Genomic DNA, 23,057 nt, shown 5'->3' on the forward strand with positions numbered 1-23,057 from the left:
TTTTTTTACCTACCTATATAATCCCCAAATCACAGCTTTCTTTTTCATTGCAAGGTAAAAAATGGCAGCATCTAAAGGATCATTCTTTCTATAAAAGGCTGCTTTAGCTACCTATAATCAAAAAATATTGATCAAAAATTCACAGAAACAGTTTTGAACAAGTAATTTCCTTCATATGCAAGGCTGGCACATATCCACTGAATGTCTAATAAAATTTTAAAAATATGTACATGAATAATGTGTGCATGTATATATAAAATAGTAACAAAAGTGACTTATAGTGGTGGCTTCAATGGTTACAGAGAAGAAATAATAGGACTATTGCCTTTCATTACAAGTTATTCTGTACTACTTTTACATTTTCTAAACATAAACACATATTATTTTCTAAAATCAGACATATACTACTAACAAGTGTGTCAATTAAAAACTTGGGAATTAGAATATACATTTTAAAACTTTAGGTATTTTCAAATACGTTATAAATGAAATATAAATAAAGACTATTCAAAAGTCTTTTGCCGCTTCAAAAACAAAAGGGAGTAATGGCAGAGAAGATACAAAATGCCACTTAAAGAAATGTCCAAAAAATATTAATTCACTTATACACCAAAATAAAACACTTACTTTTTCTATGCATTTGCGCAAGATGCGGGTATTCCGGACCCACCACCCCACACCCATAGCTCTTAGTTCAGACCAAGTGGGATCATCTTTCTGCATGGCTGGCAACATGTTCAGCAGTTCTTCTTCTGCTACTGAGTGAAATGCCCAAGCAAAATGACTTGTAGACAGGCCTGAAGAAATGTCAAAAATGATGTTTATAAAAAATATAAATATGCTTATATGATTATCAGAAATGTATGTTCCATATTTTCAATATAAATGTGTAAACTTCTATGAGATTCACATTTTAAGATTAGAAATATGGGCTTTTAAAATTTTGCTTCTTCAAACAACTATATCACTCCAATGAGCATATATGTTTTGTAGAAATAGCATATTTTTTTTGAAAGGAAAAGAAAAAATGCTTATGGCAAATTTCACTGTGCTGATGTATTTATGATCCTTTTTTAAAAATGAGAAACACTTAAAGCATTATTTTATGTTGATATATTTCTGTCTTCAAAGCTGCTTTTCACCTTCCTTTGGTCAACATTTGTTTTGTGGATGTAATTCCAAGGAATTAATAAAAAAGAATGAAGTAAGCAGTTCAGGTTGATGAATTAGGAATAGCACTGCAAAGACTCCAGAATCCGAATGCATACACTAAATTCCAGCTCCAAAGCCGGGCGCAGTGGCTCACGCCTGTAATCCCAGCACTTTGGGAGGCTGAGGCGGGCAGATCACAAGGTCAGAAGATCGAGACCATCCTGGCTAACACGGTGAAACCCCGTCTCTATTAAAAATACAAAAAAATTAGCCAGGCGTGGTGGCAGGCGCCTGTAGTCCCAGCTACTCGGGAGGCTGAGGCAGGAGAATGGCGTGGGTCCAGGAGGTGGAGCTTGCAGTGAGCTGAGATCCGGCCACTGCACTCCAGCCTGGGTGACAGAGCGAGACTCCACCTCAAAAAAATAAAAAAATAATAAAAAATAAATAAATAAATAAATTCTAGCTCCAGCTGGGAGTGGTGGCTTACGCCTATAATTCCAGCACTTTGGGAGGCCTAGGTGGGTATATCACTTGAGGTCAGAAGTTTGAGACCAGCCTGGTCAACATGGTGAAAACCCCGTCTCTACTTAAAAAACATACAATTAGGCCGGGAGCGGTGGCTCATGCCTGTAATCCCAGCACTTTTGGAGGCCGAGGTGGGCAGATCACAACAACAGGAGATCGAGACCATCCTGGCTAACACAGTGAAACCCCGTCTCTACTAAAAATACAAAAAATTAGCCAGGCGTGGTGCCTGTAGTCCCAGCTACTTGGGAGGCTGAGGCAGGAGAATGGCGTGAACCCGGGAGGCAGAGCTTGCAGTGAGCCGAGATTATGCCACTGCACTCCAGACTGGACAACAGAGTGAGACTCTGTCTCAAAAACAAAACAAAACAAAACAAAACAAAACAAAACCATACAATTAGCCGGACAGGTGGTATGTGCCTGTAATCCCAGGTACTGAGGAAGCTGAGGCAGAAAAATCGCTTGAACTGGGGAAGCAGAGGTGGCAGTGAGCCAAGATTGTGCCACTGCACTCCAGCCTCGGTGACAGAGTAAGGCTGTGTCTCAAAAATGAAAATAAAATAAAATTCCAGCTCTATTGTTACTATTAAGTTGGTACAAAAATAACTGCAGGTGGTTTCTGCCATTAAAAAAGGCAAAAACGGCAATTGCTTTTGTACCAGCCTAATATATTCATATAATCTTAGATAAAATACATTGTCTCTTAATGCCTCAATTTCTCTGTATATAAAATGCAAACAATCATTGAACTATCTTATAACATAGTTTTGATAATTAAATAATATAGTTATAAAATTTAGAATAGAATCTGTCACACAGTAATTATTACTCCATATCACCATATTAGTAAGATATTTGTATATTTATACATCATCATTTATGTCAGCAATTCTCTCAACCTGATGGAATACATATGTTTATTGCTCAGCTTCTATTTTGACTTTTCATAATACAGTTTGTTTAGCATTACTAGGTAAAGTAAATGATTAACTATAGGATGTGGCTTTGAGATACACGGCCTCAAATTTTTAACCTACGTCAAGCAAGGAATTATCTCCCATGCCAAGCAATGTGAAATGCTTTCTATATGGAACACTGAAAATAAATAAAAGGTTAAAACAAAACAAAAAAACCCTACATTGTGAATGGACTATTATTCTAAATCATTTTTGGATTCCTGTTATCTCTCTAGCAACTTCAATACATTTTCATACATAATTAAATAAACTGATTTAGACATCAGTAAGACGGCAGGAATAGAAGTTCCAGGTTTCATTCCTTGCCATGATTTGCATATTTATATCCCTTCAGATTTCACGTTGAAACTTAACCTGCAATGTAACAGCATTAACAGGCAGAGCCTTAAGGAGATAACTAGCCACTGCCCTCATGAATGGGATTAACGTCCTTATAAAAGGGATCAAGAGAACTAGGTAGTCCTTTTTACCAATTCCATCATTTAAGGATGTAGCACCAAGGTGCCAACTATGGAGCAGAGATCAAGCCCTTACCAGACACCAAATCTGCTGGTGCCTTGATCTTGGACTTCCCAGTCTCCAGAAATACGAAAAATAAATTGTTCCTATTTATAAATTACCCAGTCTAAGGTATTTGTTATAGAAGCCCCAAAAGACAGATACCCCTGCACAAAGAGAGTTTAAGTAGCAACTAGCCACAGATGAGAAAATGCCATTTTAACCCCAAACTTGGGAATGAGCTGAGACACCTCTGTGGACCACAGAACCAAATTAAAACTACAGTAGAATGGTAAGAGAAACAGTCTCACTTTGAGCACATCATCCGTTCCCGTCCAAGCTGATTTGTGGTACGAAGAGAAAATTCCCTAGATCCAGTTTGTACAGTGGGAAAAGCAAGCCATGGTCAGGCACTGAGCTTCCCCAGAGTTCTAAAATGTTTCCCAGGAAGCTCACGCAGGTCTCACCTCAAGGGAAACAATGTGGGCAATGTCATAGCTAGATCATCTGGGGTTGGGTAGAAACAAATAAAGGAGTTAGACCTTATAGCAACAAGCCTACAGATGGTGGTGGTAGCTCTGTGTTCCTGCCAGCAGTAGCATCCAATTAGAGGTAACAGCCATTGGCACATCCTACCTGCAAAGTCAAGCTGGTTGCTTCCAGAAGCATGGTAAAAAATTCAACCTGGCTTCAGTCCTTAGATGGCCAACCTCCACATCCAGACTCAGAGCCCACCTCAAAGCCCCACCCAGACTGGCAGACACCTACCTCAGCATATTTCAGCAAAGCTCAGAGGCTAGACCTGCCCAACCAGAGAGTTCAAACAGTGGCTTGGCTCAGCCTCAAACAACACTCGAAGGTCCTACACAGGCAGGGAGACACCTATCACTGTGTACTTCCTTAGAGGACAGACCTGCCCAACCTGTGAGGCCAAACAGGGGCTTGGCCCAGCCCCAGACCTCACACCAAGGCTCTGTTCAGGCAGGAGGGCAAGGTGCAAACACGCATTTCTATAAAACAGCCTCTGAATCTGTCCATCTGGAGTAACAACTCTGCCTAACTTCGGGGCCAGCCTGCAACCTTGCCCAACTTCAGAACCCAAATGATAATACTGCCTGGCCAGAGAACACATCCTGTGACCCAGCCCAATTAGAGGCTATCGCAGTGCCCAGCCAGCAGCTCTGAGTGACCGCAGAGACCAGCCAGTGGTCTTGCCAAACAGCAAAACCTAGAGAGCATCATCATCCAACCTTAGAACCTAAAGGCAGGGGCCTAGCCACCTAGAGAACCCAACTGTAAGCCCTGCCCCCCTGGGGTCATTTCAGGCTAAACCATGCATAATCAGAGGCTAGATTTAACAGTGAAGCTCTATCTTGGCCAGAAATCACCTATAAAGCCCATAAGAGGCTGCTATCTCCTCAAATGTGCAGACCCCAAAGCAAATACACGAGAATGGTGAAGAAGCAGGGAATCATTATATCTCAAAAAGAAACTAATAAATTTCCAATTATGAACCCAAAGGAAACAGATCTATGAAATGACCGATGAATATTGGAATAATCCACTTAAAAAGTTCAGTGAACTACTTGAATATACAGAGGAAAATTAAAATAAATTTATTCTTATTTAAATAAATCCTACTCAAATAGAAACCGAAAAGAGAATGGGGGTAGCTATACTTAGACAAAATAGACTTCAAGTCAAAAACTGTAAAAGGAGACAAAGAAGTATGTTACATAATGATAAAAGGGTCAATTCATCCAGAGGATATTAATAATTATAAATATATATATATATGTATACTCAACATCAGAGGCACTTAGACTTCGAAAGCAAATATTAAAGAAACTAAAGGGAGAGATAGATTACAATACAGTAATAATAGGAGGATTCAATACCCTACTTTCAACAAAGGACAGACCATCCAGATAGAAAATCAAGAACACTGGATCTGACCAATGTTTAGTCTCTTAGACCAAATGTACCTAAAAGACATGTACAGAACACTCTACCAAACAGCAAGAGAATACGCATTCTTTTTGTGCACACAAAGAATATTCCCCAGAATAGATAATATGTTAGATTACAAAGCAAGTTTTAAAAAATTCAAGTGGATGTAAATCATATGAAGTATCTTTGCAGATCACAATAGTATGAAATGAGAAATAAATAACAGGAGAAATGTTGGAAAAGTCACCAATTTGTGGAAATTAAACAATATGCTCCTGAAAAAACAATGGGTCAAAGAAGAAATCAAAAGAGAAATTAAAAATTATCTTGAGACAAACAAATACAAAAACAGAATATGCTAAAATTTATGGGATGCAGCAAAACCATTTATAAGAGAGAAAATTACAGCATTCAGTTCCTCCCCCCTTATCTCTCTCTCTCTCTCTCTCTCAAATAAACAACCTACTATTATACATCAAGGAACTAAAAATAGAAGAAACTCAGCCCAAAGTTAGCAGAAGAAAGGAAATGAAGATCAGAGGAGAAATAAATAAAGTATAAACTAGAAAAATGATAGGAAAAAAAAAAACTAACAAAACTAAGGGTCCGTTTTCTGGAAAGATAAATATACTTGACAAATCCTTAGCAAGATTAAGAAAAAGAAGGGCCAGGCGCAGTGGCTCATGCCTGTAATCCCAGTACTTTTAGGAGATGGAGGCAGGAGGATCACTTGAGGTCAAGAGTTCGAGACCAGCTTGGCCAACATGGCAAAACCCTGTCTCTACTAAAAATACAAAAATTAGCTGGGTGTGGTGGAGCAAGCCGATAATCCCAGCTACTTGAGAGGCTGAGGCAGGAGAATCGCTTAAACCCAGGAGGCACAGGTTGCAGTGAGCTGCGAGGCGCCATGGCATTCCAGCCTGGGAGACAGAGAAAGTCTCTATCTCAATAAATAAATAAACCAAAGACTAAAAATAAAATTAGAACTTAAAGAAGAGACACTACAACTGATACCACAAACAAATAATCATAAGAGATGAATATGCAGATATCTGCCAACAAATTGGATAACCCAGAAGAAATGGATAAATTCCTAGACACAGATAACCTGCCAGAACTGAAATATGAAGAAATAAAATATCTGAACAGATTGATGATGGGTAAGCACATAAATCAGTAATATAAAGTCTCCCATCAGATCAGGCATGGTGTCTCATGCCTGTAACCCCAGCACTTTGGGAGGTCAAGGCAGGCAGATCACTTGAGATCAGGAGTTTCAGACCAGCCTTGCCAACATGGTGAAACTCTGTCTCTACTAAATTACCCCAGCTACTTCAAGAGGCTGAAGCAGGAGAATCACTTGAAACCCGGAGGCAGAAGTTGCAGTGAGCTGAGATTGCACCACTGCACTCCAGAGTTGGGTGACAGGAGCGTCTCAAAAACAAACAAACAAACAAACAAACAAAAAAACACACAAGTCTCCCATCAACCCATCAAAGAAAAGTCCAGAATCTGATCATATCACAGGTGCATTCTACTAAACATTTAAAGAAAAACTAACATTAATCCTTCTTAAACTCTTCCAAAGAACAGAAGAGGAAAGAAAAGTTCTTCTTTTTATGAGACCAGGATTTCCCGGATGCCAATGCCAGGCAAAATAAATACAAAAAAAATAAACAAATAAAATAAAAATTATAGGTCATTATCCCTGATAAACACAAATGTAAAACCCTCCACAAAATACTAGCAAACCAAATTAACAGCACAATAAAAGGATCACCCACTATGATCAAGTAGGAATTATGCCAAGGGTTCAAGATTGGCTCAACATGTGCAAATTAACTGATGTCATTTTGTTCACATTAACAAAATTAAGGACAAAACCATACGATCCTCTCAACAGATGCAAAAAAAGCATCAAGTAAAATTCAACATCCTTTCATGACAAAAACTCTCAAAAAATTAGGTGCAAAAGGAATGTACCTCAACACAATAAAGGCCACAAATGACAAGCCCAGAGCTAAACATCATACTCAACAGTGACAATTTAAAAGCTTTTCCTCTAAGATCAGAAAGAGGGTAAAGATGCACTCTCTCACAACTTCTACTCAACTATGACAGTACTAGAAGTCCCTGCCAGAGCAACTGGACAAAAGAAAGAAATAAAAAGGCATCCAAATAGGAAATGAAGAAGTGAAAATGTCACTGTTTGCTAACAACACAATCTTACATACAGAAAACACAAAAGACTCTACCAAAGAAATAGAACGAATAAACAACTACATTAAACATGAAGGATACAAAATTAAAATGCAAAATGAAGTGGCATTTCCATACAGTAACAACAAATTATCTGATCTGATTTAAAAAATAAATAAAACAATCTCATTAATCATTGCTACAAAAAAAAAAAAGTGGAAATATATCTGCCAGGCTGGTGGCTCACCAAATGTAATCCCAGCATTTGGGAGGCCAGAGTGGGAGGACAGTTTGAGCTGAGGAGTTTAAGAACAGCCTGGGCAACACAGCAAGACCCCATCTCATTAAAAACAAAAATTTAACCAAGGAGGTAAAAGAGCTCTACAATAAAAACTGTAAAACACTGATGAAAGAAATTTGAAGACACAAAAAAATGGTAAGATATCCAGTGTTCACAGATTGGAAAATTAATTTAATTTTAAATTGTTAAGATGTTCAAACTACCCAAAATTATCTACAGATTCAATGCAATCTCTATCAAAATACTGATGTCATTTTTCACAGAAATAGAAAAAAAAACCCTAAAATTCATTAGGAATACCAAGAAACCCCAAATAACCAAAGTAAACTTGAGATGAAAGAACAAACCTAGAGACATCACACTGCCTGATTTCAAACTATATTACAAAGCTAGGGTAATCAAAATAGCAAGGTACTGGTGTAAAAACAGAAACACAGACCAATGGAATAGAACAGAAGGCGTGGAAATCAACTCATGCATTTATACTCAATTGATTTTTGACAAAGGTGCCAGGAACACACAATAGAAAAGGACAGTTTCTTCAAAAAATGGCGCTGGGAAAACTAGATAACCACAAGCAGAAGAATGAAATTGGACCATTAGCTTACACCATATACAAAAATAGGTCAAAATGGATTAAAGACTTAAACATAAGACCTGCATTATAAAACCACTAGAAGAAAACACAGGGGGAAAACTACATGTCATCAGTCTGGGCAATGATTTTTTTTGTACACAGCACCAAAGGGTCAGGCAACAAAAGCAAAAATGAACAAATGGGATTACATCAAACTGAAAATGTCTGCATAGCAAAAAATACAATCAGCAGAGTGAAGAGAAAAGCCATGGATTGGGAAATAATATCTGCAATCTGTATATCTGATACGGAGTTAATATCCAAAATATATCAAGAACTCGAATAACCCAATAGCAAGAAAACAACTCAATTAAAAAATGGACATGCCAGGCACAAGCAGTGCACACCTGTAGTCCCAGCTATTTGAGAGGCTGAGGCAGGAGGATGGCTTGAGGCCAGGAATTTGACTCCAGCCTGGGTAACAGAGTAAGACCCTCATCTCTTGGGGGGGAAAAAAAACAACCCAGAGGGGACAAATGACCTAAACAGATATTTCTCAAAAGAAGACATATGAATGTCCAACAGATAAATGAAAAAGGTGCTTGACATCTATAATCATCAGGAAAATGCAAATTAAAGCTATAATGAGATAATAATTCATACCAGCTAGAATGTCTATTATCAGAAAGAGAGAAAAAAAAACAGTTTTGGTAAAGAAGTGGCGAAAAGGGGAGCCTGGTACACTGCTAGTGGGAACATAAACTAGTACAGCCATTATGGAAAAGGGTATGAAGGTTCCTCAAGTATCTAAAAATATTCTGGGACAATGTTTTATTAAAAGAAGAAAAGCAAAAAATTTTAACTATAAAAGAAAGAAAAAATATAAAACAAAATTACCACATGATCCACTAATCCCACTTATGTGTATATAGTCAAAGGATGTGAAATCAGTATGTTGAAGAGCTATCTGCACTCCAATGTTAAGTGTAGCTTTATTCACAATAGCTTAGTTATCAAATCAACCTAAGTATCCATCAATAAATTAAGAAAGAAAATGTCTCATATATAGGCATACCTTGGAGATACCGTAGGTTCGATTTCGGACCACCACAATAAAGCAAATATTGCAGTAAAATGAGTAACACAACTTTTTGTTTCCCAGTGCTTATACAAGTTATGGTTACATCATACTGTGGTCTATTCACTGTGCAACAGCATTATGTCTAAAATGAGTGTACATACCTTAATTAAAAAATACATTATTGCTAAAACGTAACAATAATCTGAGCCTTAAGCAAGTCATAATCTTTGCTGATGAAGAATTTTGCCTCGATGTTACTGGCTGCTGACTGATCATGGTAGAGGTTACTGAAGGCTGGGATGGCTGTAGCAATTTCTTAAAATAAGACAACAACGAAGAGTGCCACACAGATGGCCTCTTCCTTTTATGTGAGATTTCTCTATACCATGTAATTCTATTTGATAGAATTTAGAACTTCTTTCAAAATTGGAGTCAGTCCTCTCCAACTCTGCCAGTGCTCTATCAACTAAGTTTACAGACTATTCTAAATCCTTTGTTTTAATTTCAACCATGTTCACTGCATCTTCACCAGGGGTAGATTCCACCTTAAGAAACCACATTCATTGCTCATCCCTTAAGAAGCAACTCCTCATCTGCTGAAGGTTTTGCTTTTTTGCTTTTTTTTTTTTTGAGACAGGGTCTCCTTCTGTTGCCCAGGCTGGAGTGCAGTGGTGTGATCACAGCTCATTGCAGTCTTGACCTCCCGGACTCAAGTGGTATTCCCATTCAGCTCCCTGAGTAGCTAGGACTACAGGCACGTATCACTAAACCTACCTAAATTTTTTTCAGAGATGGGGTCTATGTTGCTCAGGCTGGTCCTGAACTCCTGGCCTCAAATGATCCTTCCACCTCAATATCCCAAAGTGTTGAGACTACAGGCATGAGCCACCATGCCCAGCTCTGCTGAAATTTTACCCTGAGATTGCAGCAATTCAGTCACATCTTCAGGTTCTACTTTTAATTCCAGTTCCCCTGCTATTTCTACCATATCTGCAATTACTTCCTCTACTGAAGTCATGAACCCTTCAAAGTCATCTGTGAAGGCTGCAATCAACTTCTTTCAAACTCTTGTTAATGTTGATATTTTGACATCCTCCCATGAATTACAAACGTTCCTAATGGCATCTAGAATTGTGAAGCCTTTCCAGTGGTTTTCAATTTACTTTGTCCAGATACATCAGAGGAATCATTATCTATAGCAGTTATAGCCTTATGAAATATATTTCTTATATGATAAGACTTAAAAGTTGGAAGCATTCCTTGATTCATGGACTGCAAAATGAATGTTGTGTTACAGGCATAAAAACTATATTAATCTCCTTGTACATCTGCATCAGAGCTCTAGTGTGAACAGGTCACTGTCAATAACAGCAATATTTTGAAAGGAAATCTTTTTTCTCAACAGAAGGTCTCAATAGTGGGCTGAAAATATTCAGTAAATTATGCTATAAACAGAGGTGCTGCCATCGGGCTTTGTTGTTCCATTTGTAGAGCACAGACAGAAGAGGTTTCGCGTAATTCTTAAAGACTCTAGGATTTTCAGAATGGTAAATGGGCATTGGATTCAACTTAATTACCAGCTGTATTAGCCCCTAACAAGAGTCAGTCTGTCCTTTAAAGCTTTGAAGCCAGGCACTGACTTCTCTGTAACTATGAAAGTCCTAGATGGCATCTTCTTCCAAAAGAAGGCTGTTCCATCTACTTTAAAAATCTGTCCTTTTGTGTAGCCACCTTCATCCATTATCTTAGCTAGATCTTCTGGAAAACATGCTGAAGCAAGTGCTGAATGACACAGAAGCTTCAGCATGTTATCCAGAAGATCTAGCGTCACCTTGTACTTGTAGTTTACGGAGAAGGCTTCTTTCCTTAAACCTCAGGGACCAACATCTGCTAGCTTCAAACTTTAATTCTGCAGCTTCCTCACCTCTCTCACCTTTCATGAAATTAAGACAAGTTAGAGCCTTGTTCTAGATTAGGCGTTGGCATAAGAGAATCTTGTGGCTAGTTCGACCCATCTAGACCACTCAAACTTTTTCCACATAAGCAATAAGGCTACTTTGCTTTCTTATCATTCATGTGTTCAATGGAGAATGTTTAGTTTCCTTTGGACCTTGTCCTTTGCATTTACAATTTGGTAAACTGTTTGGCACAAGAGGCTTAGCTTTCAGCCTATCTTGGCTTTCGACATGCCTTCCTTACTAAGCTTAGTCATTTCTAGCTTTTGATTTAAAGCAAGAGATATGCAGCTCTTCCTTTTGCTTGAACACTTAGAAGACACTGTAGGGTTGTTAAACTGTCCTAATTTCTATATTGGTTATGTCTCAGTGAATAGGGAGGTCTGAGCAGAAGGAGAAATACAGCGGAATGGCTGATTAGTGTTGTAGCCACAGTACACAATTTATTGGCTAAATTCAATGTCCTACGTAGGCGCAGTTCATGGCACTCCAAAACCATTATAATAATAACAAAGATCACTGATCACAGATGACAGGAAAAGTTTGAAATATTGTGAGAATTACCAAAATGAGACACAGAGACATGAAGTGAACACGTGCTGTTGGAAAAATGGTGCTGACAGACTTGCTCAACAAAGGGTTGCCACAAAGCTTCAATTTGTAAAAACTGCTGTATTTGCAAAATGCAACCTAGCAAAGCACAACAAAAAGGAGTATGCTCGTATATACACTGGAGTACCAGTCAGCCTTAAAAAAAGGAAATCTTGTCATTTGCAACAACATGGATGAACCTGGAGAACATTATAGTAAGTGAAATAAGCCAGTCATATACAAATATTGCATGATCTCACTTATGTGTGGAATCAAATACAATTGAAATCAAAGAAACAGAGAAAAAAATGGTTATTTACCCAAGGCTGGGGACAGGATGAGAAGGGAGACATTGGTCAAAGAGTACAAAGTTTCAGTCAGGAGGAATACATTTCTGATATCTACTGCACAGCTTGGTAACTACCTTTAATAATAGTGTATTGTATATTTCAATATTGCTAAGAGAGTACATTTCAAATATTCTTGCCACCAATATGCTACATATTTGAGGTGATGGATATGTCTAGTTTGACTTAATCATTGCACTTTGTATACATATAACATTACTTTGTACCCTATAAATATACACAATTTTAATGTGTTAAATTACAATTTAAAAATTTTAAAGAGAATTTGGCCTGGCAAGGTGGTTCACCCCTGCAATCCCCAGCAGTTTGGGAGGCCAAGGCAGGCGGACCAGTTGAGGTCAGGAGTTCAAGACTGGCCTGGCCAATATGGTGAAACCCCATCTCTATTAAAAACACAAAAATTAGCCAGGCGTAGCGGCATGCGCCTGTAGTCCCAGGTATTCGGGAGGCTGAGGCAGGAGAATCACTTGAACCCGGGAAACGGAGGTTGCAGTGTGCGGAAATCACACCACTGTACTCTAGCCTGGATGATGGAGCAAGACTCTATCTCAAAAGAAAAAAAAAAAAAAAACTAAAAAGAATTTGATTTAGAATTTTCAACTTTACTTTTTTCAAAGCTATATACAAAATGAGAGAAAAAAAATAGAGAAACAGAGACAGACAAAAGGTACGAGCAAGAGACTGAGACAAAGGGGCAGAGGCTAAAAGGCTAAACTGCAAAGTCCCAATAACACTTTTTAAACCTACAGATCCAATAATGCTGAAAGCCAGCTCTATTTCTTGAACTTCCTGGGAGATGAGACAAAAAACACGCTGTTTTGTTTAAGTGAACTTAAGTGAGATTTCTCTCACTTGGAACTAAGACAATGTTATTTTCAGATACCTACAATAATCGTTTAGTAAGAATCTATTAAGTTATGCTAAGACAGTTCAAAGTCTAACACAGTTCAAAGTAAGAGAACTAACAGTATCTGAAATACAGCACTAAATACAGAATATATGAAATATACTAAACTAATATCTGAAATACATATTTTAACAGTTTTAAGTGTGGGTAAATTTACACTTTCAATATTCTGTACTCTTTGTGAAACATTTAAAATTTGAGACTGTATTATAACAAAATGTTATTCAAAGTTTGGTGGAAAACTGAATTTAGATAAATGTCAAAAAAAGGAGAAAAAAGACAATCTAAAGAATAAATTAAAGAAAATGAAATAATACTAATTTGCCTTGAACATAACATGCATTTAAAAACATTAACACAGAATATCCAATTTCCCAGTATCTGTTTCTTCATTAACTCCTTTTGTCTACCATTAAAAATTCCAATGTTTTAAGCAAAACATTTCCTCATAAGGAAATAAACATTCTAACAAATAAAGGAAACTTAAAATGTGTTAAATTTGTCATCATTATCATCTCTGGTTAAAACAAGTTTAAAACTCCCAAGTCTCTCATTTTCTACTCGCTTTATTTCCCTTTAATAGATTACTATCAAAATCACCTTGGTGAAGGAGTTGAGCTCGATAGGCTGGAAGGGAAGTTGTAAGAAAGATATGGATGGAGTCGAGACAGCCAAAAGAAATTTGTATCCACATTGCATCAGAGAGTTTCTCCACCTGCAGTGGCCGAGAAGAAGAGAAGAAGCAATGTATTTAAAAAAAAAAAAAATTGTAAGCAAAACCCAGAACACCCAAATTATGAGGATATAAAATTCCTGAACCTGACCAACAAAAAAAAAAAAAAAAAGATTATCAGTCTAAAATATTTTCTAACATTTATCTTTTTCTACACAATTTTACATTACAGAAAAAACAGTATAAACAATTGGAAAATAATAAAAAAGAGAATAAAGAGAGTCTGAAACTGTTTAGAATCTGACCTCTTCTGATTGAAATCTTATTTAAATTGTGACTGATTTTTTAAGTTTAACCTTTTCTGTGGCACATGTACAGTAATATCTTTAATCAATACGGTTTATTCAAATCATACATCCACCCCAATAATCTGCTGTTAACAATGGAAGAAATAGTTCTATGGTGGGAGGGGCTGATATTTTTTCCTTGAAGCAAAACTAAAACATCAAACACCTATAACATATTCACATCAAAAATAGTATCTACTGGTAACATCTCTAAAAGTGTCAAGATTCATAACCAACTTAATTTTTCTTAAATTTAAATTTTGTTATATTAAGTTTACCCTAAATTTTCCTTTCAAGCTTCGTTCAAAGGGATACTGACATATATATGGTCCACAAGGCTCAATTTGTTCATTTCAGAACTTGAGATTTGATGGGAAACTGTTCATAACGCAGCAGTATTTTTTTTTTAAATGCTCTCTGGTTGAGGAAAAGATCTAATTACATTATGCTTTTCTAGGTAGAAGCATACACTAATGCTAATTTAAAAAAAAATGTTTTAAAAACCGAATTACAATTGTTAACAGTGGATTATTACAAAATGAGGGGAAAAAACCAGAAATCACCTTTTACTTTTAGGTACCTAAAATAATTGCTTAATAAGAATCTGCTAAATTTTGCTAAACTAAGAAAGATTCAGTTGGATCTCTTATAATACTAAGCAGACAATTAGTAAAAATGACCGGCATAAGGAGTCTTTGTGTACTTGCTCATAGTACTATGATTTATGGGATAAATAGTGCATATTAAGAGTTTACTGTTTATGATAGTCTAGGGGGGAAAAAAGTTAAAACTGCTGTGAAAGTAGCAAGGATGTTTCCAAAAAAAACCTTAATGGTTTTTTTTTTTTTTTAAAGAGACAGGGTCTTGCTCTATTGCCCAGGCTGTAGTGCAGTGGCACAATCAATTCACTGCCGCCTCAACCTCCTGGGCTCAAGCATCATCCCACTTCAGCCTCCTGAGTAGCTAGGACTATAGGCATGAGGCACCATATCTGGCTAATTTTTTTTTTGTTTTCATAGAGATGGGGGTCTCATTATGTTGCCCAGGCTGGTCTTAAACTCCTGGGTTCTAGTGATCCTCCTGCCTCAGCCTCCGAAAGAGCTGAATTTACAGGCATGAGCCCCTGTGCCTAGCTAATGGCATCATTTTAATAAAAAGTATTTAAAATTATTTTCTGTGAAAATAAGTAAAAATGTTATCAGTATGGAGTTTAGTTTTACCTTGGCTTCTGTCTCGGCTTTCTCCAATATCAGTGCTTGTTGTTGCAATTGTATCTGCTAAGGCCATCAAAGACATCTGCTCCATCCGGCTGAGTCCTGGTAAACTAGAATGAAGTAAGTGGCCAGAAAGAACCTGAGCATGCTCAGGTCCAAAGTAAGTTGGACTGTATTGTGAAAGATCAATAACTCTAGGCTTTGTATTTTCTTCATCTGTCTCTAACATATGAGTATCAGTCATTACAGGTTGAATCTGAAAAAGCTCATCATAACTTTCTTTTGATAACTGGTTTGATTTACTTAAGGTACTCTCATTACCAGATTTCTCCAAAGATGAGTAACAGCTATCATCATCTGCTGCAAGTAAGGCATACAAAGGAAGTGGAGGAACAGAATCTATTTCTGTGTAATCTGTATTTTCAGCTTTGTTGAATGCCTGGGGGTCTCTGGTAGTGCTTCCACTAGCACTGATTGTGAGAGACCTAAGGCGGCGTTCATGATTAGATTCAGCTTCATTCAGAGCCACAACTTCCCCAGCAATGCACTTAACAAGATGGGACAATATGGCCTTGGCTCTCCGAACTTTACCAAGATCCATGAGTTCCAAAAGCTGCAAGGGATGATACTGAGGTAGAGTCGGGGAAAGTACATGAGCTGCTTCAAAAAGACCTGAATCTTCCATATCCACTGAAGGATCGAATGCAGTTTTCTTTCCACAGATTTTCTGTGCGAGACTGGTCATGGATCGAGTCAGAGTTTTCTTTGGAGGATGTAACCCAGAACTGGAGTTACTCTGTTTCATTAAACTTGTTATAGATGGAGTGCTCCCACTGTACGAATCTGTTATAACAGGTTCTTGTTTAGAAGATGGCTGCCATTGGGAATACACATGCATTTCACAGTCCATTCCTACCACAAGGATGCCATCCCGGACCCACGATAAAGAAACAGGAAAAGGTGGGGAGCCATCTACAGAAGAAACCAGGTCCACACTTCGTAGTAGTACAAATTTAGAAAGGGGCACAACTTTAGTACTCTCCCAGAGAGGAAATGCCAGGCTTTCCTTAGCAGTCTGGTCTTGTACCTTGCCAGCCAGGGGTCCATACATAAAAAGTTTTGATCCAATTCCTACAGTCAGGATATGAGAACCATCTTCTCTAGACATCCAATCTAAGTGAACTAAATGCTTTGTGTTTGATGTGATATTCTCTTTACTAGATATATATATCTCTTGTTTATTATAGGCCACTAAATTGCTGTCAACACTAATGCCAGAATCCAATACTGTGCTTAACTCATCTAAATGAATTGTCTGTTCAAGGACCCAACATGAACCTCCTGTTGACTCACATTCGAAAATACTTACATGCATCACAAAGTCCTGGGAAGATCTACTATTAGATGCAGGCTGCTTATAAGCCACTGCTAAACGATTTGTATGTGCACAGCTAACTTCTATAGGCCTACCAGGTACAGTTATACTACTATTGCTCTGAAGTCCATCTTCAATAAGTAATGGCCATTCTTCCCAAATGTATGCAAGATCAATTTTTCCATTCTTTGATGTGGCAGATTGTCCATCTATTACTCTGCATCTCCAGAATCTTACTTTCTCATCTGAACATGAAGTTGCCAATAAATAAGGAGCACTGCATGCAGGATATATAGAAGATGAACTCAGATGTCCTAAAATAAAAAAAATCCATTAACAAAATGTCAAATTTGGTTAAATACTTCTGTTTTTATGTACTTAAGATTTTAGTCTTCTTGTATTAACTACTGTTAAGAGCATGACAGCCTATATTTATTTAAGAAGGGGTAGCAAGAATAGTAAGAAAGAGGCTTTTAATGACATCAGAAAGGTATATAAAAAGAAAGGATCACCAAAACCTAGAATGCAAAGGGAACTCTGAGATAATTTACTTCAATTATTGAAGGTTAAACATCTTGGGCCTAAATCAAACAACTTAGGCATAGGCAGAATTTAAAAACTTGAATTCTAGTCAATCCAGAATTTGTTTCACAGCTCTTTGTTAGTTTTATACATTATAAATCTAATTTTAAAGCTATCAATGCATTTTTTTTTCTTAATTTGTCAACACTCACTGGCTCCTTCTCTTTCACATTTTTCAATATAAATGTGAATGGCCTATGTTTACTTAAGTACTGAATGGTCACTTTACAGGGCCCTTCATGATTGAGGTATATTTGCCATAACAAATGCTGAGAAGATTCCTAATTAGAACTTAACATTTGCTTGACTTAATTATGCACTATTAGTTTTCTAAAACAGGGGCCTTGATTTTTATTTTTGATTAGTATTCTTGATACTACAGAACAGTAGTTCTTGACCTTTTGCATGCATAAGAATCACTTGAAAGGCTTGTAAGACCAGGCCACTGGGCCCCATCCCAGAGTATGAGATTCAGTAACCCTGGGTGGCCCATTTCTAACAAGTTTCCAGGATGCTGATGCTGTTGGCCTGGGGACACTTTGAAAACCACTGCTCTAGAAAAAGGATACTAAATATATAGCAGAAACCATACAATCAGAATCACGGCTCCAGGAAGCTATTGCCAATACCATCAAAGTTTGCAAATAAGGGACAACTTAGTTACCATCTCCGCTCTAGAAACTGTCCCTTTGTCTTCCCAAAAAGACAAACAAAATTTGTTTTAGAAATCAATATTTAAGACTAGAACTGGCTGATAAATGTCAGAGTAATCTGAAAACATAATGAGAACTGTAAGTCTTCAATTTAGGGTACTTGAATACTACTGTTTCCATTTCTGGTTCTGTGTGGATTTAAGAGGTAGTTGTAGCACCTATTTTTAAATACCTGGTAAATACTCATGTGTTACAAAATTAGTCTCTTTTCATAAAATTTACAAACCTGCTGATGGCTTAATACTTATTATCTCAACTCCTTCTGGCAAATGCAATTCTTGGCTATAAACCATTTCTGAAAACAGAGTCAACTTGCTGGTACTCTGGAGATTTGCTCTGCAAGCCTGATACTTTTGTGAAAAAGGAGATAGGATCTTCTCTGGAGAAGAAGAATAATGTTCTTCTGGCTGCCAAACTGCTTCAGATAATTTTGTATCTACTTTTTCATCTATAAAACATAAGAAAAGAACCAAAAACTGAGGCAGGGGAACCCTATAAATATTACGATTGCTACATTTCACAATCCGAAACTGCCTTGTAAAAGATAAAATATTAAACATGTAAATATGATTCTTCACATAAAGAAAATAAGAAAAGCTTTTTGAATTAATTGAATAATCTACAGTTATCACCATTTAATGAGAATGGCTTTAAGAAATATGTACCAAATTATCTAATTTTTTGTAATCTGTTAACTTAAGCCTATTAAAAGTTACACACACACACAAAAGACTTACCTAATGAGACAGGAATTGATTTTAGATGTAAATTCCACATGTGTAATAGTGAACGGTTGTCTTGAGTGCATTCTATGACAATTAGGTAGAACTTCTCAGAAAATCCATTAGGTGAGCTGCCTGTTGGTATTAACGATATTTTTCACTGTTAATATGTATAAAAGAGACAACTTGCTAAATATGCCAAGTTAAAATAATTGGACTTTAAAAGAACAAAATTAAAACTTCTACCTAAGGCTTCAAATACAAGTGGTATTATAAAATATATTCAAGTCCTTCACCATACGAATTTGTATTAACTTAAAATTTTTACAATAATATGTATGCTATTTCATGTTTGAATTGACAGGTTTACAGTCACCACCATCAAATTGTTCACAAAGATTAAACCATATGAAGTAGAAAATTTCTGAACAGATAGGAACTATGCAATATATACTTAAACTTAACATATGATGAAATGGTGGTGCCAAACATTTTTCAAATGAGTAAGGTCCATAATTGATGATGACTTCATGATATTTATCCAATGGTCAAATTATAAGTATTCATTATAAAACATATCATTCAAGAAAATTTGTCTTCGCCCAAATTGCACAGTTTTAAACAGCATATGAGTTGCTCAAAATAAATATATCTTTTAAAATACATCAGAAAAAATCAATGATTTATTTATTGCCTGAAAAAACCTTTTAACAAGAGATTTTAATCCAACTTTTCTTCATTATAAGCTATTATTCACTATGTGCACAATTAGGTAAATGAAAATTACAGTATAAAAACAAAATAAATCACAGAACATGTAAAACATGAGAAAGCAGGTATAGAAGGGTACAAAGACTTTGCCCTTTTATAAATCTGCTATAGGAAAAAATAAAAAACGGTAACCATCAAGTTTTAAATCATCTGCATTGAAGACTAAATGAAAAGGTAAGCTTTGGTAATGTATTTAAGTTAGACATCCAAACTACAGAAATTAAGAGAAAGAAAGGATACGATTTAAAAAAGAAAAAAGAAATCTCATCCTGGATTTGATAATTTCACTAACAACAAAAAATGCTCCATAATGAAAATATTTGTAAAACATTTTTCTTCTTCATAATATAGCAAAGAAAGAAATCATATTCTTAGGTATTTTCTAGGACTCTAATAATGAACATTAATAGTCTTTGGCGTAAAAGTAAAATTTCCTGCATATTTTAAGAAAAATCGTAGCCTTAAAGAGGAAAAAAAAAAAATACATTAAAAATTGAAGAATCTGAAAAAAGAAAATGTTACGAAACATGAAGATCATTAGAAATCTCAACTATACAAATAGGTAACTTCTTTTAAAAGTATCTTAAAGAGAATTAATTGTTAACAATATTAACATGTTCATTAATATTTTAATATGAAAAGAAAGGATATTTTTGTTATATACAATAAATAATCCTATTCTCTTATGTCTGATATCTTTAATCCCCATTTTTAGCATATTTCCACCATGTTCAGAGTTAAAAAAAACACATAAAGTGTATTTGCACAGCTCATTAATTCAGGGAAAACTGATAGAAGACGAAAAGCAATGGTAAGAAATTAGATGTCAACATAAAAGTGCAGAACTCTAAGGAGTACTTCTCATAAAAGAAGAAAAATGGAAAAGGTGGCAGAAAGACATGATATACAAGAGAAGAAAAAAGTCTGAACAAATACAGAAGATATTTAACATCTGAATCTTGATGACTTCTTTGTGTAATGGGCACATACTGTATAATTGATTTATAAGATTTTGATCCTCAAGAATGCCATTTTTGAGTCTGGTTTGGCTCTGTAATCTCAAGTGATGACCAAGAGATTTTAGCTTTATTTTACTCAGTGTGCTTTCATGTAAAGTAATAATTAATGTTGATGAGAGGAGTTTAACAACATTTTAAAACCTGTTTTACTATAAAATATTAATTAAGACAATTAGTTTTAAATTAAGGACTTTCTAGCTTGAAGTTTTTTTTTTTTTTTTTTTTGAGACGGAGTCTCACTCTGTCGCCCAGGCTGGAGTGCAGTGGCCGGATCTCAGCTCACTGCAAGCTCCGCCTCCCGGGTTCCCACCATTCTCCTGCCTCAGCCTCCCGAGTAGCTGGGACTACAGGCACCCGCCACCTCGCCCGGCTAGTTTTTTGTAGTTTTTAGTAGAGACGGGGTTTCACCGTGTTAGCCAGGATGGTCTCGATCTCCTGACCTCTTGATCCGCCCGTCTCGGCCTCCCAAAGTGTTGGGATTACAGGCTTGAGCCACCGCGCCCGGCCAGCTTGAAGTTTTAAGCTACTTCTTTAAATTACAAATTTTCAAAAGGCAGGAGGTCCATAATATCCAAATGGATGGGTAGGACCCCATCCATGCAAAAAGCTCTCACATGTTAATAATAAAGCATTTCTATTATGCAGTTTAAAAAACATAAAACCAAGACGCCCCTTTAATTTTGTTCATATTTCCTACCTAGTTAAGAATAAAAAGATACTCACATTTATGATAAATATTTAATAAACCTACTCCAAACAATTTTTACTTCAAACAGACAATGTAAAGCATTTTACCAATTCATCTTTATTAACTGCCTAACACACTGTACATAGTATTTCTCATTCCATAAACACTTCTTCCTTACCTGCATTAGATGAAATGTTGTCTTTGCCAAGGCTTTTCTTCTCAATGTTATTCAAAATGAAGTCTTCTTGAAAAACATGAAGCAGTTGGGTTTTTCTCCCATGCTGAATATAAATAAATATCAACGTAAGTTGATCTATGTGTTATTTACCCAATGCTAAATAGCCAGAAAAATAATACTTCATAATGAGATATTTAAAGGCAGAATAAGAAGTCAAACGTTCAGCAGAACGTAAGTGTATGGTACCTCCATTAGATTAAACAGATGAATATAAAAATTTAGGTCAAGATGATTCGCTTTCATTACAACGAGTCTTTATAAGTAAGAAATAATATCCACCAGTCTTTTATTTAGCCACAAATTGGAAACTAGTTTTCTTTCCAGTGATTTTCATAACCAAGGATGAGGAACCTAACACCACTTTATTATAATCTAATGGTAATATGATAATATTTTTATAATATGTTTGAGTCAAAGTTTAAAAATATATTTGGTTGTGAATATAGTAATGAGCATTATAATTTGTTTTCTAGTCTGCAGTCTAGAAAGTAAAATATACAATAGTATGTTATCTATTACGTGATGAGTTAATTACTGAATCTATTTTACCTGTAAATATATAGCAAATTATCCAATTATATTAATATATAGATTTTATGTAAAATGCTTTCACAAACTTTTTTTAATATACCTCCCCCCCAAAATTAATACTTACAAGTTTGGTGATGGTATCTAATGCAATAATGCATCCTGGCCTGGCTGTTGATTGTTGACTGACGATGTTAAAGACTTCACCAACGTATTTCTGTTTTTTTAAAAAATTGATAATTTACTAAACAATTCATATGCAAATAAGAGTAACAAAATTTCAGGCATAACAGAAAAATAACAATAAAATTCAAGTGGGCTTAAATATAGTGCCTTTCAACTATAAAATTCTAGGTCTTTAGTCTTTATAGGAAGTAACACACAAACGAAAAGCATTACAGCTCAGTTGGTACAGAGAAAAACAAAAGCAATGCTTGATAACCATTAAGGGAAAGAAATTATATCAATAAATGTGAAAAACTGATTTCAATCTCCTAGAAATGTTCTAATAATTAGTGCTTTTTAAACATTAATTTTCAGGTAGGAAGGATAGAGCTAAAGAAACAAGATTCCATACTATCAAGTATGCTGATTTCTTGAGCCATTCATGTCCTGACTGCTTTAGTTAAGGTCACACTGCTAAATTCAGTGGTCTGTTTTCAAATCTTTACAGTACTTGCTTTATTAGCAGCATCTGATCTTGGTAATCATTTCTTCTCCCTCTTTGAAATACTTTTTTCTTTTGTCTTCCATTATACGCCACATTCACCCTTGTATTTCCACCCTACTTTTAACAGAGCTTTCCAGCATTCAATCTTTTAATTTTTTTTAACTTTCACTATAGGTTTGGGGGTACATGTGCAAGTGTGTTATACAGGTAAACTGATGTCACAGGGCTTTGTTGTACAGATTATTTCATCATCCAGGTACTAAGCCTACTACCCAACAGTTATTTTTTCTGGTCCTCTCCCTCCTCCCACTTTCCACCCTGAAGAAGTCCCCAGTGTCTGTTGTTCCATTCTTTGGGTTCATAAGTGCTCATCATTTAGCTCCCACTTATAAGTGAGAACATGCAGTATCTGGTTTTCCATTCCTGTGTTAAGTTT

General features: G+C 36.1%; 1 protein-coding gene across 1 annotated transcript in view; it reads right to left on the minus strand.

The window, feature by feature from the left end:
- DMXL1 (Dmx like 1) overlaps positions 1-23,057 on the minus strand; it is a 185,310-nt gene that overhangs the window by 90,649 nt on the left and 71,604 nt on the right. The window contains 10 exon segments of the mRNA XM_017872341.1: positions 14-111; positions 628-797; positions 13,682-13,742; positions 13,745-13,783; positions 13,786-13,796; positions 15,322-17,004; positions 18,212-18,433; positions 18,723-18,842; positions 21,364-21,466; positions 22,079-22,168. Coding sequence (XP_017727830.1) covers positions 14-111; positions 628-797; positions 13,682-13,742; positions 13,745-13,783; positions 13,786-13,796; positions 15,322-17,004; positions 18,212-18,433; positions 18,723-18,842; positions 21,364-21,466; positions 22,079-22,168 — 2,597 coding nt within the window.

This window comes from Rhinopithecus bieti, unplaced genomic scaffold (assembly GCF_001698545.2).
Source record: "Rhinopithecus bieti isolate Rb0 unplaced genomic scaffold, ASM169854v2 scaffold_6439, whole genome shotgun sequence".
NCBI lineage: Eukaryota > Metazoa > Chordata > Mammalia > Primates > Cercopithecidae > Rhinopithecus > Rhinopithecus bieti.